Source organism: Gopherus evgoodei, chromosome 15 (assembly GCF_007399415.2).
Source record: "Gopherus evgoodei ecotype Sinaloan lineage chromosome 15, rGopEvg1_v1.p, whole genome shotgun sequence".
Classification (NCBI taxonomy): domain Eukaryota; kingdom Metazoa; phylum Chordata; order Testudines; family Testudinidae; genus Gopherus; species Gopherus evgoodei.
In genome coordinates, this window is record NC_044336.1 from 20810893 (window position 1) to 20830039 (window position 19147).

At 40.6% G+C, this 19147-nt stretch overlaps 1 protein-coding gene across 5 annotated transcripts in view; it reads left to right on the forward strand.

Moving 5' to 3' along the window:
- Window positions 1-19147, forward strand: part of RHOT1 (ras homolog family member T1) — a 43934-nt gene that overhangs the window by 7380 nt on the left and 17407 nt on the right. For all 5 annotated transcript variants that reach the window (XM_030534180.1, XM_030534182.1, XM_030534183.1 and 2 more), the window contains exons 3-13: window positions 4173-4254; window positions 6486-6529; window positions 7841-7894; window positions 8396-8448; window positions 9747-9855; window positions 10173-10274; window positions 12769-12867; window positions 13986-14094; window positions 15054-15174; window positions 17032-17116; window positions 18569-18714. In XM_030534180.1, coding sequence (XP_030390040.1) covers window positions 4173-4254; window positions 6486-6529; window positions 7841-7894; window positions 8396-8448; window positions 9747-9855; window positions 10173-10274; window positions 12769-12867; window positions 13986-14094; window positions 15054-15174; window positions 17032-17116; window positions 18569-18714 — 1004 coding nt within the window. The remainder of the gene's footprint in view (window positions 1-4172; window positions 4255-6485; window positions 6530-7840; window positions 7895-8395; window positions 8449-9746; window positions 9856-10172; window positions 10275-12768; window positions 12868-13985; window positions 14095-15053; window positions 15175-17031; window positions 17117-18568; window positions 18715-19147) is intronic.

The following is a 19147-nucleotide window of genomic DNA, read 5'->3' on the forward strand; positions in this document are numbered from 1 at the left end:
CAGTGGATTTTTTAATGTGGTGCTTTTCTTATTAAAGTATTTAAAAGGGTGATAAAAGGTATTGGCTTCTCCTGGAAGAATGACTTAAACTGGTTAGAAACATTTCTATATGGAGAACAGGAGTCATATTTCAGTTACTTATTTTTGCTCATTCTTTTCATATGCTTAACTGAACTCACACTTGTTCTTATTGATCCACGTACGCCTGAAGTGTTAGTCCTTTAAAAATAGTCAGAAAATAACATAGGTCAAAAGAAGGGAATAATGGAGGAAAAGATGTCGAAGAAGGAGCAGGGGGGTAATCTCTGCCGGAAGGCATTACTTGTAAAAACGTGAGCGTCTAACTATATAAATAAAGGTGAAGAGTTCGAAACTTGTCAAGCTGTATAGCCCTTGCAGTAGCAGTTAGTCAATATCTGTAATTAAGAATGACTTTGTATTATGTTACTTTTTGAAGCATGTTTTCATAACCCCTTGATGTAAATAATTGTCTAAACCTTTTTCAGATAAATATAGAAATGGTTGGGTTTTATTTAGTTGGTTATAGACTGGATTATACTAAAACATTTTCAGGCTATTCCTTTGAAAAAGGTAGCAGGCAATAAAACTTGTAGTGTCTTATTGTTAACACTCACTGGATTCCTTTTCTTGGCACGGTATTAGGGGAAAGATAGTTTATCATCTGTTTACGTAAATGTTTAAAGTTTGGAATGTGGGACTTGAAGCTGGCCTCATATACTATGACCGTTCGCTCTTTAAAACTGCAATGTCATGTTTCCTAATGTACGGCAGTATATGTCTGAAGTCCAAGAACAAGGCTGTAAATGTTTTAAAATATGATTACATTACTGATGTCACTACTGGGGCACCTGGCCATTGCTATCCCTTTAAATGAATTGCAGCTCTATATGACCTTTTTGTCTTTATACAGTAGAGTCCACTTCGACAAGTATCTTTTTTAAAGGAAAATTTCATCTACACTCAGCACAGCAATCTGATTGCTGAAAACAGCAAAGATGATTTCAGACCTAATTGTATCATATATAACTCTTCAGAAGGACTTGCTGGAATCATGCATGTGTTTGTTATGCAGCTCAGGACTATGTAGATGTGTCATTGGGGTAGTCTTATTTCATGCACCAGGTGTTGCCATAATCATGTTGGCAGAAATGTGACTATGGTCTGCAGCTTTACACAAGACCATTCTTTGAGCAGTCAGGCTTGTTAAAAGAACATAAAGATACGGAAAGAGAGATTTGCCAAGCAAAAAATCTGGTCAGTTGGATGAATTTCCTGGAGACTTAAGATTGATGTTACACCTTGGTGTTGCACTGTTAAGAAGACAGTATGGATTAGTGGATTGAGCGCTGTACTGGGACTCAGGAAACCTGGTTTCTATTCCCAGGTCTGCCAGTGGCTTGTTGTGTGACCTTTGGGCAGGTCACTTCACCTCTCTATGCCTCAGGTTTCCCTGTAAAATGGGATGATGAGACTGGCCTGCTTTGCAGTCCATGGATGAAAAGCGCTATATAAGACTGATGTATTATTTATTTATTTATTACCATGTTCCTGAATCTGGATGGGTACTATTTGGGGAATAAATTACCAGTCATGGTTGATGTACAAAATTTTTCAAAGCATTAGTTTTCATGAGTATCATTTTTGAGCTCCCTGTAAACTTCTGTAGATTTAATATTTAGCAGAACCTATGAAATAAAAGAGCCTGCCACGTGTTGTGATTTCTTGGAGAGAGCACTTTATCTATTGCATGTCATCACTATTAGACAAGTTTGGCATACTTTGGAGAAGAAGAGTGGTTTTCATAGGCCTAGTCTGCTTCATTCAGGTCAGTGGGATTTTTGCCATTTACTTAAATGGGAGCAGGATCAGGCCTCATATGTGCAAAAGAACAGAAAAATTAAAATGAGATTTTTGGCAGCATTTTTAATCTGGCATGTCTATGCAGCCAAAACACCCCCAAACTAACCTGCAGCAGAGTGTTTCAGAGCCCTGGTCAACTGACTCAGGCTTGCACTGCAGGACTAAAAATAATAGTATAGGGGTTTGGGCACAGGCTGTATCTTGGGCTGTGAATCACAGCAGGAGGGAAGAGTCTCAGATCCCAGACTCAAGCTTTAGCCCAAACATCTACACTGTCTTTAGCCCTCCAGTGTGAGCCCTGGCATCCCAAGTCAGTTGACCTGGGCTTTGAGACTTGCTACCACAGGTCATTTTTTGATGTGTACCCTTAAGATATGTCTACAATGCAATAAAACACCCACTGCTGGCCCATGTCATCTGGCTTGGATTGTGGGGCTATACATTTGCAGTTTAGTTATTTATGCTCAAGCTCTGGGACCTTCCCTCTCGCAGGGTCTTAGAGCCTGAGCTCCAGCCCGGAGCTGACCGTACACACTGAAATTTTATAGCCCTGCAAGCCGAACCCCATAAACCTGAGTCAGCTGACACGGGCCAGCCAAGTGGGTGTGTTACTGCACTGTCGACTTTAGTGTAATGTCCTTGGAAACGGATGTGGAGATAGCTGTACTAATAGTTGAAATAAACAAGAAACCAAAAATGTACCCATTCTACAGAATAGTATTGCTTAAATGATATATTTAAGCTTTAGGTGTAATTGTTAAATATGGTAAATTGATTTACAATTCAGACAGCAGTTTATTTGTAGGGTGCCTTGTAATAATGTTACTTCTAATATTTTGGGTCTGAGGCCATGTCTACATCTAAAATTTTGCAGCGCTGGTTGTTACAGCTGTATTAGTACAGCTGTATAGGGCCAGCGCTGCAGAGTGGCCACACTTACAGCAACCAGCGCTGCAAGTGGTGTTAGATGTGGCCACACTGCAGCGCTGTTGGGCGGCTTCAAGGGGGGTTCCGGGACCGAGAGAGCAAACCGGGAAAGGAAACCAGCTTCGCCGCGGTTTGCTCTCTCGGTCCCGGAGCCAGCCAGCAAACCGCAGGGAAGGAGACCTGCTTGCTCGGGGTTCCGGGACCGAGAGAGCAAACCGGGAACGCCGCGGTTTGCTCTCTCGGTCCCGGAGCCAGCCAGCAAACCGCGGGGAAGGAGACCTGCTTGCTCGGGGTTCCGGGACCGAGAGAGCAAACCGGGAACGCCGCGGTTTGCTCTCTCGGTCCCGGAGCCAGCCAGCAAACCGCGGGGAAGGAGACCTGCTTGCTCGGGGTTCCGGGACCGAGAGAGCAAACCGGGAACGCCGCGGTTTGCTCTCTCGGTCCCGGAGCCAGCCAGCAAACCGCGGGGAAGGAGACCTGCTTGCTCGGGGTTCCGGGACCGAGAGAGCAAACCGCGGCGAAGCTGGTTTCCTTTCCCGGTTTGCTCTCTCGGTCCCGGAACCCCGAGCAAGCAGGTCTCCTTCCCCGCGGTTTGCTGGCTGGCTCCGGGACCGAGAGAGCAAACCGCGGCGTTCCCGGTTTGCTCTCTCGGTCCCGGAACCCCGAGCAAGCAGGTCTCCTTCCCCGCGGTTTGCTGGCTGGCTCCGGGACCGAGAGAGCAAACCGCGGCGTTCCCGGTTTGCTCTCTCGGTCCCGGAACCCCGAGCAAGCAGGTCTCCTTCCCCGCGGTTTGCTGGCTGGCTCCGGGACCGAGAGAGCAAACCGGGAAAGGAAACCAGCTTGATTACCAGAGGCTTCCTCCTTCCACGGAGGTCAAGAAAAGCGCTGGTGAGTGTCTACATTGGATTACCAGCGCTGGATCACCAGCGCTGGATCCTCTACACCCGAGACAAAACGGGAGTACGGCCAGCGCTGCAAAGAGGGAGTTGCAGCGCTGGTGATGCCCTGCAGATGTGGACACTCTCAAAGTTGCAGCGCTGTAACTCCCTCACCAGCGCTGCAACTTTCTGATGTAGACAAGCCCTGAGATTTACATGAGCCTTCATTTCAGGTCTTTTCATAACAGTGATACTCTGGCACAGCAAAGCTTAGACTTGTGGCAGAGGCTTTAAGAACATAAAGAAAACAAAAACTTTTGCTGAAAAATTTAACAAAATTAATAATCACTTCTATTTAAAGTTTCCTAATCCACGGAGAAGTTTATCTATACTCTTTGTATAAACCATTGTTAGATGTTCATTTCCCTGGTTTATTGACTGTTTTTATAGAGGTTTTTCCTTCTTATTGTTTGTTTACGAATCAAGGTTCCTCCACGTGCAGAAGAAATCACCATCCCAGCTGATGTCACCCCTGAAAGAGTGCCAACACACATAGTGGATTATTCAGGTAGTGGTTCTATAGTACACATGGCTATATGACTTGTTCTGATCCAGGATTTCTTTCCTGCTTTAGTAGCCTCATCAAAACTTCCAGCCTCTGCCAGGAGCTGGACGTTAAATTAATGTTATTTTAATGTAGGTTTGTTGAGGTAGATTGACAGGGATCGATCCTGCAAACTTCACTGAGCCTAGTGCGTAGTGTTGTGAGTAGTCCCTCTGAAGTCAACAGTAGCAATGTTCTAATAAGGTCAGTGGGTGGTCTGATCATGGTCGTAAGTGTTTGCAAGGTCAGGCACAAGGCAACTAAATTCAGGGAGATCCAAAACTGCTCTCATCCCATTTAGTGAAGAAGTCACTAAAAATGTAGGCAACTTTTACATATTCTGTGTGCTGTGCCATCTTGGCACAACAGGATGAGATGACAACATAGTTTAAACTTCTGTGAATTTCTTTACTCTTATTTTCATTTTTTTTAAAATGTTCCCATCTCGTCTGGTGCTTGTTAAATAAATATTAATAGTCTGAATACTGAAATTGAATAGAAGGCATAAATAAATTGTACCATTGCCTAGCAGGCAGAAACTCAAGTCAATAGTTAAGTTTTATGCCATATCTTAAAAGTCAACAAACTCCGGCTCTGTCAGGCAATATAGAAAGCAATTCTAAAGTCAGGAACCTCTGAGGAAAGCTCCCTTCAAACATGCAAAGGCGGGGACCCAGGGCGAGGCTGCATCAGCAGATTTTCTACTGTTATGACTGCTTAGGGGTGAAGTTGACTTTTTTTGGTCAGTTTGTGTGTCAGTTTAATTTTAATGTTCTGTGTCCACTGATATTAGTGCATGCTCTGAATTTTAAACCATACAAACCTAGGTAAGTCAAATATCAGAATCCTTTTTCCTTTGAGTCTCCATTAGTTGGGAATGCTTGAGGCAATTCTACAGTTGATATGAGCAAATTCCTATGATAAATGTGATTTTAAAGATCTTACTACCACCTTGTTTCAGGTTTGTCTTGTCATGTGAACAGTAGTGGCAGTACAGCTAGTCTTTCCTCTATTTGAAGACTTCTCTCTCAGTAGCAAACACTTCCTTGGGGCTGTGACAAAGAAGATGATCACTTTCTAGTAATTACCCCAAACTCTGCCCACAAAACTTTTGAAGTTTGCTTCTTTGTGACAGTCTTTACAAATGATTTCATACTTCTGTCTCCTTTTGATGCTATCCTCAATTATTTCTCAGTTTAGTACAAAGTATTTTGTGATGAGCTCCCTCTGGGTTTAGGATTAACTGTCGCACAGCCAAGAGTTTTCCATGTTGTTATATAACATCTCTCAGACAGATATAGCAAAAGCTCTGATTTGCTAGGAATTATATTTGCTGGTAAAATTATAGTCACCAGGCTGGAACTGGCATTTTCACACAAATTTCCAGTATGAACTTTAAAGCTGAATAATTGCACTGGCAAGACAGGCTCCCTCTGGAAAGCATCAAGGATTGGGTCTGCTACATTTTATGCTATCTCCTTCTTGGGGTACTAAACTGATGGTGTTGTTCTGTAATGTAAATTCCAGCATAAAATATGACATTGTAGAACGGATAGCGAACCTGAGCCTGAGAAGGAGCCAGAATTTACCAATGTACATTGCCAAAGAGCCACAGTAACATGTCAGCAGCTCCTCATCACCTCCCCTACCCCAGGGGGAGGAGTGAGGGCATGGCAGGCTCAGGGAAGGGAGCAGGAAGGGGTGGAGTGGGGGCAGGGCCTGTGGCAGAGCCAGGGGGTGAGCAGTGAGCACCCCACAGCACATTGGAAAGTTGATGCCTGTAGCTCCAGCCCCAGAGTTGGTGCCTATACAAGGAGCCACATGTTAACTTCTGAAGAGCCGCCTGTGGCTCACCACCCCATTGTAGAACAACAGCATCACTTTAGCACCCCAAGAAAATGGCAGAAAATGTAGCAGACTCAATCCCTGTTGCATTCCAGAGGGAGCCTGTCTTGCCAGTGCAATTATTCAGCTTTAAAGTTCATACTGGAAATATGTGTGCAAATGCCAGTTCCAGCCTGGTGGCAAGGGCATTAGAAGCATATTTTTGTTCCACATACTTTGCTAAAAGTAATTAAAAATGAAAAAGGGCCATTGCCAGGATGGCTGTACCTGGAATGAGTACTGTAAAATATTCTCAGGTTTAGTTCATGATGATATAGAATATCAATGGCATTTTTTCCTGTTGCATGCAGAAGCAGAGCAAAGTGATGAGCAGCTTCACCATGAAATATCACAGGTAAGTGATAGTTTGGTATTAGCTAGAATTAAAATTAGGCAGCTTCTGCTCCTTGATTTTCCTCTGCTGTTTAACAAACTTTTAAAAAAGATTTTCACTCTAGAGAGCTTCTGGCTTGAATTATTGGAAGAGAGCCCTCCCATTCTTTTCTCTTAAAACTTTCCCCACCTTCCTGTTGGAGCCTTTTGTCACAGCAAACCTTCCTCTGGTCCAGGAAGATTGGGTGCTGTTCGTTTTCTAGGAAGTGTATCAGAGCAGTTATCAGTATTCTTGAGAAGAGATTGCTTTGTATTTCAAATCAGGTACTCCTTTGAGAGTGCTCTGCCTCTGCAGTGTTCCTGTATGGTGGAGAGAGGGGCAAACTTGTGACCTGGCAATGGTAGAATGTGATATTGGCGAGTTCAGGTTGATCACAGTGAAGTATAGATGGGATGGCAAAGCCCAAATCAAACTTAAATCCCCATAACCTCTGAAAACTAGACAAACAGCTGTACCCACATAACACCACCTCTCCTGGTTCCCATTTGTAATATTTGTCAGGGCCAGCCTTACACACACACAGTTCCATGGGATGCTGTTCTTTCTGCATAACCATTGCAAATGATCAGCTGTGCCTGTTCCACTTACTGGCCTGCCCAGAGAAGATGGCAGCTCTCAGCACAATATTCCTCCCCCTTTGGCAATTTGGGCTCATGTTCCTGCTTGGTTGGAAAGGGAGAAACCAGCATTCTTTCAGGCAGTCAACCGAGGGACTGACAGCATTTGCAGCAAAATGATCCCAGTGCCTGAAAAATCCTGTTAACTATTTTCCTGTCAACCTGTTGCATTACCCTTACACGTGAACTGCTGCAGTGAGGTGTTTGTGGAGTTACTAAGAAACCTTCATTTCCTGCCCTCAGTGCTTTCTGAGCATCTTAAATGCACCTTTGTATATTCTATATAGAGGCAGTTTTTTCATGTCCTGTTCTTGGTGGGTAGCCAAACTCGAGAACTGCAGCTCTGGGACCAAGGAAAAATAGATATGTGACAGCTCAAATGTAGGTAGCTTAGAAGTCTATGCCACCATTTCCCTGGAATGTACCTCTGCAAAAAACTGATTTGGGCATTTCTTTATATCTTCCATTTCTCCGTTCTCTTCAGGCCATCAGTCCGGCTTCAGATTGTCTGAGCAAGCTAGGGGCACAAACACTGGCCAACAATGAAGCATTTTTTACTCTTTTGTTGTGATGTTGCTAGGTGTGCTTTTTAACTGTTTGCTGTTCTAGGGAATCCACACATTCAGGATTCAATGGTTTCTCTTTTTCATTTTAGGCTAATGTAATTTGCATAGTATATGCTGTTAACAACAAGAATTCTATTGACAAGGTACGATGAAAACACCTTTTATACTATCTAGCTGCTTTTTAAGATGCATCTCCTGTGACAGGATAGGCACAGTGAAAACTTTGTTCTTAAATATTTAAAGTGCATAAAATCTCACTGGAAAATATTACATGGTATATAATCTACCAATAGTATTCTTTTTCTGGTGGTCCCCATCAGTCGTCTCTTTTCCTTGTTTAACACTGACACCTCAGAGTTTTCTCTTGGGTGTGCCATTCTCACAAACAAGGAGTACTAGATAAAATTCTCTTCTGAGCTTGTTAATTCCATTCAGTAATACGCTGGGAATGTTGCTATCAGTCAGCTTAGGCTTTTCCTTTTTAATTCCTACACCCTCATGGCCAAAAGTGGTGCTCATTCCAACTCACAATAAGCCCAGAAGGCAAGAGACCAGGACCAGCCATTCTCAAGTTTATTGTATGCAATTCAGTCATATTAGCCCAAGTGTGCGTTTTCTTGATAAGCGTTAATTTGTTGCTTTAGGTAACAAGCAGATGGATTCCTCTCATCAGTGAAAGAACAGACAAAGATAGCAGGTTTGTACTGAGAGGGAGGAAAAAGCATGAAATAGACCTAAGTATTAAGGGTGATGGGGGTGGTTAAGAAACATTGAGGGTATTGTTCAGCCAAAAAAGACAGATGAGAAGTTAGTCTGAAGTAGCCTCATTGCCTACATTTTTTACAGATATTTTTTAACTAGCAAGTGACTTTTTAACCCATCAAATATGCTGTTTTAAAAATGTCATTGATAGCTTGCACCATATATGTGAATGCCTTCCTACTTTTTCTGCTGTAATGGCCTGCACGGGTTTTCTTCCAATGCCAGTTAGGCTAAGAGAGAGTCCATGGCTTGATCACAATGCTGCTTCCATGGCTAGGCTTCTTCAGGCACCAGATGTTTTAAGTTTTGTACAGATCTATGAAATGTTGTTGGAAGCTGAGAAATTAAAGGAGAGCTTTGAAGGAAGTTCCGTGACAAGCTAAGCATCGGAGACACAGCTTGTATTCTGAACTTCCTGCCTTTTGTTGGCTTAAGCCAGACCCTCATTTTTGTGTGTGAATTTCTAGTTTAGCTATTTAAAAAAGAAAATCCAGAGGAAAAAAATCATCCGTGAGAATGCTGTCCATTTATTGTCCATGTCTGCTCTTTCTGAGTAATCATGAGCTACTTGGGGATGTCTTAGAGTGAAGTGTGGAAAACAATTATTTTTACCCAGTGGACCAACTTTCATATCTTTGCAAGGGTAATACATTGTGCATGTGCAGTAGGAATGCCCGCAAAATATCCATATGAAATTTTGTGTGTTACTGTGTATAATGGAAGTTTTATAAGTAATTAACCACACTGTTTAACTTTTCAAAAAAATCCAAAACAAGTACAGGCGAGTCTCATCTTACGCGCATTTAACATGCGCAAATTCAGCTTTGTGCTGTTGGCAAAAACAAAAAGAGAAAAATAACAATTTAAATACTGTACCTGTAGTGCAGGCGATTCTGCCCGCCATTACACTCAATGTAATTTTGACTATACACGATTTTCGCTTTACGCGCTGACAGCAGAATGTAACCCCAGTGTAAGATGAGACTCGCCTGTAAAGCACTTTGTAAGTTAAATCCTTGTCGCATTAATTTGTTTTGACACCATTATGAAATAAATCTAAAACTGCTAATTCATTTTTGTTCCTGCTCTTTACCATTGGCGTCTAGTCAGTCATAGAAACAACATAAGTGCAAATTGTTTACTTCCTTTGGAGTAGAATAAGTTGCCAAATAAAATAGATATTTTCAGCTCCTTCTCATTGTAAATCTCCTTTGATAAATCTTATGTTTTCAGGCTTCCTCTTATATTGGTTGGAAACAAATCTGATCTAGTGGAATATAGCAGTATGGAGACCATCCTTCCCATTATGAACCAATACACAGAGATAGAAACTTGCGTAGAGGTATGCTCCTACATTTTGGAATTAATTCTGAGTGAATAACAAGTACGACATTGCTGCCAAGTTTATACTTTAACTTTTTCGATTGTAGTAGTGATAGAGCAACTCAAAATGACTACATTGTTTGTATCGCAGTAGTGCTAAGACGCTGCAACTGAGCTGGAGCTAGTCCCCGCTGAGCTAGTCATTGCAAACACATAGCTCTCAATTTTTTTGAAAGGACCATATTTCCCTTCTTTTCAAAGGACCATTTAGACACCCAAAGAAGTGGTGAAATATTCAAAAGGGTTAACTAACTAATTTAAAGTCGTCTTTTTCAGTGTTCAGCCAAAAACTTGAAGAATATATCTGAGCTATTCTATTATGCACAGAAAGCTGTTTTACATCCCACAGGGCCTCTCTATTGTCCAGAGGAAAAAGAGGTATTTGTTTCTTTTTAAACCAATATGTGTGTGTAGTTGTAATAAACTTAGTTCTGCCAAAGACAGTTGGCAAGACAGTTAGGTTAAAATAGTAAAATATTTTTGCCTTTTTGCTTTTTATGCTACTTCCACCCCAGTAGATTTTTTCTTCTTTGATTATTTCTCTGTGTTGGTCATCGTGTGCCAGCTCCCTTATTCCTGTAGTCTGTGACGTTAATCAGAGCTGTGACTTTTACTAAGTCCTCTGTGGGAGAATGTTGCAGGATGTTCATTTTTACTTCCCAATTAATTACATGTACAAACAATTGCAAATTGATTTTCAGATTTGATTTGGTCATGGTTGTACAATTATGCCAAATGTAATCCGATATAATCTGGTTCCAGATTCTTTTTCTCCGTTAACACAGATGTACATTCTGAGTAACTCTGTTTACTTCAGGGTATTTACTCCAGTGTCATGGAAAGCAAAATTCTTTCAGAGCACTCTTGTGAGACCTTGATAAGAGCGCTTCAGAAAAATGAGTGCATATTTTTTCTAGTGTTCTAGTAACAGCCGTAGCTAGTTTCTTAGTACACAAGGAAACTAATTAAATGGATTACCCGGGTACATGTGGATTTTTATAGTAGTAATAATATAGGTTGCAATTAATAGGGGCACTGGATTTATCACTTATTGTGGATTGTCACTTCATCTTGAACTGTGGAGAAAGCCACTCAGTCTCAAACACTGAGTAATAGAAAGCCACAAAATAATCGCTGCTTGACTTTGCACATCCTGATTTTGCCTGGTGCTATTGTGTAGTGACATTGTATCACCAAAGTGCAATTAGTGTCATCATCCCTTTTCTTCCTCCCTCACTCCTCACCATGGCTGGTAGTCGGAGAAGAGTTTTCTCTCTTCTCTTTTTTCCCCTCACCATCTTATTTATTGGGAGGGAATTCCCCATCTTTCTATTTTCTCTCTCACTCATCAGCTTTTCCTCTCCCAGGCCGTTGGTCCATATGCTCAGTACTTTGTCTAATAGATGAGAGAGGACAGTTAAAATTACTGTGATTGGCCCCAGGGTTCTTCCTGAAACCCTCTCTAAACCAGTTGAACATGGATCAGGTGCCTGTTCAATAACAGTTCACTGTGGCTCTAGAGCCAGTGAATTGAATTTATTTTTTGTGTGGAATGTCCATTTAAGATGCCTTATTAGATTTATCTTCATTGATACACAGAAGATTCTTCTCTAGTCTGATCACATAAATAGACTTTAATTTTCGAATTAGAAGTAGAATCATAGAAACATAGGCCTGGAAGGGACTTAAAGTGGTCATCTAGTCCATCCTGCAGTGCTGAGGTAGGATTAAGTATACCTAGACCATCCGTGACATGTGTTTGTTTAACATGTTCTTAAAAGCCTTCAGTGACAGGGATTCCTCAGCCTTCCTTGGAAGTCTGTTCCAGTGCTTAACCATCCTTATAACTAGAAAGTTTTTCCTAATATCCAACCTAAATCTCTATTGCTGTTGATGAATCCGATTTCTTTTTGTATCTTCAGTGGACCTGGAGAAACACTGATCACCATTCTTTTCATAACAGCCTTTAACATATTTGAAGGTTTCCCCCTCAGTTTTCTTTACTCAAGACTAAACATGCTCAGTTCTTTCAATCTTTCCTTATGGGTCATATTTTCTAAACCTCTTATTGTTGTTGCTTGCTTGTGGATTAATGTATTATCTTAAAACATAAATATTTTAAAAGACGATCATACAGGGGCTGAGCAAGGGCATAATAGTCTAATGCAGTGGTTTTTAACCTTTTTTTATTTGCGGAGCCATTTTTCAAACAGAGGTGCGGACCCCTTTGGAAATCTTAGATGTGGTCTGCAGACCCTCAAGGGTCTGCGGAGCCCAGGTTGAAAACCACAGTGCTATGGAAATGACAACCTTTCACAGACCTCCTAGATAGTCTGCAGACAACCTCCCCCACACTTCCACCAACCGGCGTCTGCAGACCACAGGCTGAAAACTACTTGTCTAATGCACCTCAGCGTACATTAGGAAAGGCTTGGAAAATGATTTTCTTCAAATTTCTGTCATCAAATTTAGTTTTTAAAAACTTTTTACATCACAATAAGGCAACAAATACAGAGAACTGTTTTTGGATATTTGTATTTTTGGATACTTTTGGATTGTTCAGCCTGCAGAGATAGTCAAGATTTTATATAATTGAATTTAAGGACGTTTAATATCAAAAATGACTTCTTTGTAATCTTTTTGGAATATAAGTTTACTCTTCCCGGGTTTTGCTGTTACTTATATTTATTAATTTTCTAGGTGCCCATTCTGAAAATCTAAAACAAACCAAACATTAAATTGTCAGTATCTATTTGAATTCTGTTTAATGCTCTCTTGTGTTGTTAGTGTGATTATTTTCATGTTCAAGCAAAAAAAAAAAAAAAGTAATTTTCCTGTGAAAGTGGGTCCTAATTTCTCTCTTGATCTGTAGATGAAACCTGCCTGTATAAAAGCTCTGACTCGCATCTTCAGAATCTCTGATCAGGATAATGATGGCACTCTCAGTGATGCAGAGCTCAACTTCTTTCAGGTATCTCGCCACTATTTTTTTTATCACCCCCTGTTTTCTCCATACTGAGTACATGGTAGCTCAGCTCTAGAATACTATCAAAACAAGTTGAGGTGACTGGTAACGTTTGGATACCTATTTTTAATTGTGAAATTGCTTACTGGCTAGGTTGTGCCATTTTAGGCATTGCCCTGTGCTTGGGGACTGACTTGACCAAAATTTCTCCTTGTGTTATAGGAGAGCCAGTACAATGGGCACTGTACCACATAGCAAATAGGTGCATTATGTACTATTCTCCCTGCTGATGTGGATTTAGGGAAAGGCCATAGGCCTTGTTCCTCTTGGGAAACTGTTACCATCTTCAGTGTCTCCACTGGGATTGTGCTTTTAGTCCTGTGTGTAGTTGTGGCGGAAGTCTCTTTGCACACTCCCACTGGGTAGCGCAAAATCTTGCCCTATATAAATCATCTTTGTATTGTTGATGCCCATAACAGATACTGGGCCTCATTCTTCTTGAATGCTGGTCTAAAACCGGGAGTTATTCCCCTGAAGTCAGTGGAATGACACTGGCGTAAAATGAGTGAGATGAAAATCAGGTGTAATATTTCACATACCGAACTACATTTAACCTTAAGTATTAAAGCTAAGAAATGGAATGCAGAGTTAAAGCTTCTCCTCAAACCTGAATTCACATTATTGTGGCTAGCTATTGCTAAGATTGTAACTCGATTGAATGTCCTGCATTTGTCAGTTTAAACTGGCAACACTTTTCTTGAAAAACTAAAGAGAGTTTTTCTACATCTCTGCCTGTACTGATTAGTGCGAGTTTAAATACACTCCTGAGGTTCCCCGGTATTGCATTTGTTTCTTTAAACACCTGTTCCTCTCTAGGTGGCTGTGATTCTTTAACAGTCTTGGAAACCGAAACAAATAATAGATACCCTGTCTTGTTTTGCTCTTACGTGGGAGCAGTACCAACGAGCAAGGAACTGTCCTGCCTGCTTTGCTTTAATTTAAAGTTTGCTTGAATTGTCCCTACCATTAAATTAACATAGCTTTTAAGGCTGCACTTTGAGCAGGACATGCTGTATGACTGACTTAGTATCAGTGTTTCTAATAGCGTTTTCTTTGTTTGTTAGAGAATTTGTTTTAATACTCCACTAGCGCCTCAAGCATTGGAAGATGTAAAGAATGTAGTCAGAAAAAATCTAAGTGATGGAGTTGCTGATAACGGATTAACATTAAAAGGTAGGTATTGTTTGAAGAGAGACATTTAAAGTTGATACAAGATAAAAGTCCATGTGTAATCTATTGTTAAAGGAGGGAAAAGGAATTGAAATAGGATTTCAGTTTTTTGCTCCCTTGGCAACAAGAGTTGATCATAACTTGGCTGTGGCATGGGATAAAGTGAGAAATAATGAGGGAGAAAGAAATGGTGTTCCAATGGAGAATGCTTAAGGGACCAAAATGTCTGAAATAAGTGTGCTGATTCTAAGAAATTCTCCTTGGGCAAATTCTATAGTTTCCATTTAGAATAGGCTATTTGGTTAGTTTTTACCAGAGTGAGCACTAGCATAGATAAAAGTGTTGGTTCCCACCAGCATTTTAATGACTGCTTCGTAGATCTGTTTGGAGTAAGTGGTAAAAATTAAAGGTGATATCTTTTCTACTGCTTGTGGGAGCTGCAACTGTGAAAGCAAAAGTGAGAAATAGGGTGAAAACCTAATCTACACACAGCCATAAAAAATCATGTGTGTATTGAACTGGGGGAATAATCTCAGTTTTCAGAAAGACATGGAAAGTACGTAAGCAATTATCCTCAAATTTTGGCATAGGAAAACTAATACATGCTTCCGTGAAACTACTGTTGAAGGTTGTCATTCTTTGTATGTTTAATGGAGACCGTATAAAAACTTTTAGCATGTTACAAATTAAACCAGCTCTATAATAAAAATGCTGGTGCTAACACAGGAAACAAATTTTAAGAAAATAATAATTTTGGCTATCTGATTATAGAAGTATAATAGTACAAATTGAAGGTACAGAAAATGTCATGCAGTCATTAAGATTGTATATATTCCGCACTGTGCTTTTATGTTTGTGTATTTTTTTATATTCACTCAATGTAAAAAAACCCAGCAGCTCTCAATGTAAATGTTAAATGTTTGAAAGCCTTCAAAATCTTAACAATTATCATTTAATTTCAGGTTTTCTTTTTCTACATACACTTTTTATTCAGCGAGGAAGACATGAAACTACTTGGACAGTATTACGCCGCTTTGGATATGATGATGACCTAGAGCTCACACCAGAGTATTTGTTTCCTCCGTACGTTTCAGCTGTTAATTTTCACATGTTAACTCTTTATAGAACTTGTATGTCATGCCTTGGGATTGCTAAATCAACTACTTGCTATACAAACACAACTCCCAACTTTGTCAGCAATATTTGCATTTTCATAAACACATTATCGAGTATACGGTATATAATAATCTCTTGATGTATGTGTCACTTCAATTATTCATGTGCATTAAGGGCCTAATCCAATGCCCACAGAAGTAAATGGAAGTTCTTTCCAATTACTACCTTGAGTATTGGATCAGACTTGGACCAGAATATCCTTTTATATAGAGCAAGTAGAAGGATAAAGGAATTCCAGTTTCGGTATGTTACCAGAAATGTCTAAACGTTCATAGTGTCACCTAGTTTCACTGTGGGTTGCATATGGAGAGCAGAGGGACAAGGTATTTGCCGTACCAGATCAAACTCTGTTCGTTTCACTCCAGAATGCTGTCCCTGGCAGAGGTTCATATCTCACTCTTAAGAGGGAAGCAAACTTTTGTCTCTCATAATGCCAGTTGTGCAAAAGGAATCACATGGCGGAAGAAGGAAATTCTTTCCCTGAACTCTGCAATCAGTTTATGACCAGAACATGGGACTTAATTATCCTTTGTCCAACTATGACAGGAGACACTGAATGTGGTTTAATTAGGGCACTATTTTATTCCTAAATATCAGGGAGTACCCAGCAGATAAATGTGCAGTGCAGGTAATTCCATAATCATTTACATGTACTTGGGGGACGAGGAGGCTACTGTCCCCCTTCTCCCTTCAACCATCTTGGTCCCCAGCCAACCTGCTGCTTGGACCTTGCCCTCCTCTCCCCCCCAAATGGAGGGTTAAGGGGACTGTAAAGGGGGGGCAGGAGCCTTGCTGTACCAGTCATAGGAGCCCGAAGTCCCCCATTTCCATTCCTTTAAAAAAAAAAAAATACATCCTTTAAATCCTTTACCAGTCCGTTTTATCTGATCACCATGTCCCTTCCCTACGGAGTAAGTGCACTGGACATCCGTCCTACACATACATAATGAGTTGTGACATGATAGCTTAACTCCCATTTCATGTTTGCCCCAACTAAGCCCCTGCCCACTGTGGAGAAGGGGTAGGGGGGAACACTTGCGTTGGCCAACGTGGTGGTGAGGGAAAAAATTTCTTCCCAGTCCCCCAAGACTAAGCACCAATACCCACCGTGGATCATGACAAAATCCGGTATTTAGCTATGGCCATTGGTGGAAGGGTGGGTGCTACTCTATCTGGTCCAGGTAAAAGAGGGCTTTTCCTGCACTGGCATGAGCGTAGGCCTAAATAGTCTTCCCTCTCTTCTGGTGATCTGAGGGGGATGGATCAGTGTCCCTGCTGACCTGGTTTGAAGCTGCTGCAGGAAGTGACTCTCTGAGTGTCTAGTCCTTAAACAGGCCACACATCTTCTCCTATAAGCCCGCCAATAGCCCCAACTGCTTAATGTGTGCTGAGACCATTCTCTTGCCAGGCATAGTTACAAGTGGGATAGTTCTAAAATTGTCCAGCCCTTTTTATGACATTTAACTCCTTTAGGATGAGATTTTCAGAGGATCCGAAGGGAATTAGGTGCCTAAGTCGCTTACTTTCTTTTGACTATCCCATACCTATTTCTTTCATAGAATGCTGCTGATATTCCTGTTCTGTATGAAAGCGCCTTACATTACAGATGATTTTAGAATGCCTAGTAAACAGTGCTTGCTGTGTTTTCAGTGAAACAGAAAAGGAGCTGGTTGCAAAACCACTAAATGCTATTTTCATATTTATTTCTTGGAAGAATTACATTTATTATGTGACTAATTTTTGGTTCTTTTTTTTTTAAAATAGGCTAAAAATTCCTTCTGACTGCACAACAGAATTGAATCACCATGTGTATTTGTTTCTCCAAAGCACTTTTGATAAGCATGATTTGGTAAGACTTAGTCTGACTTAAGTGGTGCTTGTATAATGTTTTAATTGCTCTCTAAGCCTTAACTCTTTTTGACTTGATCTGTACAATGGGATGTTTATCAACAAAATCCAAACCCTGATGTCCAGACATCCTTTTTACCTTCTATTAGGATTGGATTGAAGTTTATGAAGCTGAACCAATTTTATTTTTCAAACTCAAAGAATTAGGAGTCAATACTCCTCTTTAATGTGGCACAGGAAACTAAATCAATACTTAATATTGGGAGAGCCATCTTCCTTGGGTTTAAATTGTTCTGCGAGCAGGTAACATTAGTGCCCCACACCATATAAAGTCTACACATGATGTCAATTTATCTCCTTCCTGGAACTAGGCTTTGTTAGCTCAAGTAACAGAATAAAACTCAGCATAAGCTTTCTGCTGGAGCCTGGCAATTCCTTGGGTTTCCTGAAGGGCTTCCATATTTCTTCTTCCAGTTTTCTTGGACTAAGGATCATGTTTCCCTCTGCTCTTGGAGTTGAACGGCCAGCACCGGTTACAATGTGGCAGCAGTTCTGTGAGGGTTCTGACTCCTGACAAGTTGAGTCAACAGAAAAGCTCTTCCTTATGCAGGGTCAGATTCTGCTGCCCTTTTAAATGTGTTGATCAGTGATATTCCTAAACCAGGAAAAATGTTCTTACCATGTTATGAAATTGTATTAAAAATATTTATTTTACACACCCAATCAAGAATGCTAGAAATGACAAATGCCTATGTAGGAATAAAGATTGACTAAGGCTTTAACAAAAGATCCAGTGTTTGGGGGGTTTGGACTTATTCTCCATTTTATGTATTTAGGTTCTTAATTTAAAGGAATAGTTGTGACCCTTTGTCTGTCTGAGGCCTGTTCTGCACTAGAAATGTTTGTCTCATAGGGGTGCAATTTTTCTTTTAAACAACCCTTTTATACCAGCAAAAGCCCCAGGGGAGATGCAGTTACACTAGCAAAAGAGTGCTTTTGTATATATAACTTATTTTGTTCAGGAAAGTGCATAAGTTGTACCAGCAGAAGCACTCATACACCAGTATACGCAGCTGGTATATTTATCCTTTCTAGTAACGGGGGAGGGATAGCTCAGTGGTTTGAGCATTGGCCTGCTAAACCCAGGGTTGTGAGTTCAGTCCTTGAGGGGGCCACTTAGAGATGTGGGGCAAAATCAGTACTTGTTCCTGCTAATGAAGGCAGGGGGCTTCCAGTTCTAGGAGATAGGTATACCTCCATATATTATAAGTCCCGAGAATCCTTTTAAAAAACTGATTATCCACCTATTGTAAGTAAATCTTTAACATAGTTTTTATGGAATGAATGCTGCACAGGCCATTCAAATCCCATACAAGAAATACTTTACTTTTGCAGGTATGTTTTGGTGAGAATATTATTGGTCTCTGATGTATAACTATTTGCATATTTCCAGGATAGAGATTGTGCTTTGTCCCCTGATGAACTCAAAGATTTGTTCAAAGTCTTCCCTTATATACCATGGGGACCTGATGTCAACAATACTGTTTGTACAAATGAAAGAGGATGGATAACATACCAGGGGTTTCTTTCTCAGTGGACGTAAGTATGGTACATTATATGTTGCTGTTGCGCAGGAGTTACACTAGGACCTTACAGTGGCCTTACATTAGGACTTCATGTGATGTAATAACCTATTTTATTGCACATTTATATGTGTAGTTCTGAATATGCTATGCAAACTTTTGTTTAAAAAAAATGAATAGTAAATCTAGTGAGGTAACTGAAAAAATCGTTCTAGAGTTAAAAAATTTTTGATGAATGTTGTCAGAGTGATCTGCTTCATTGAGTACTTTTAAATAACTATGCTAATTAAGATGCCACAGTTTTACAGTGTGATTTATTTTTAAGTTATTCAGATCTAATCAAGTAAATAGATAGCACTGGCAGTGCTGCTGTTCAAATGTTTATAGCAAATGGGGTGCCAAAACTGTGGAGAGCTACGTTAACGGATGAGTTCCTGAGACTGCTGTAC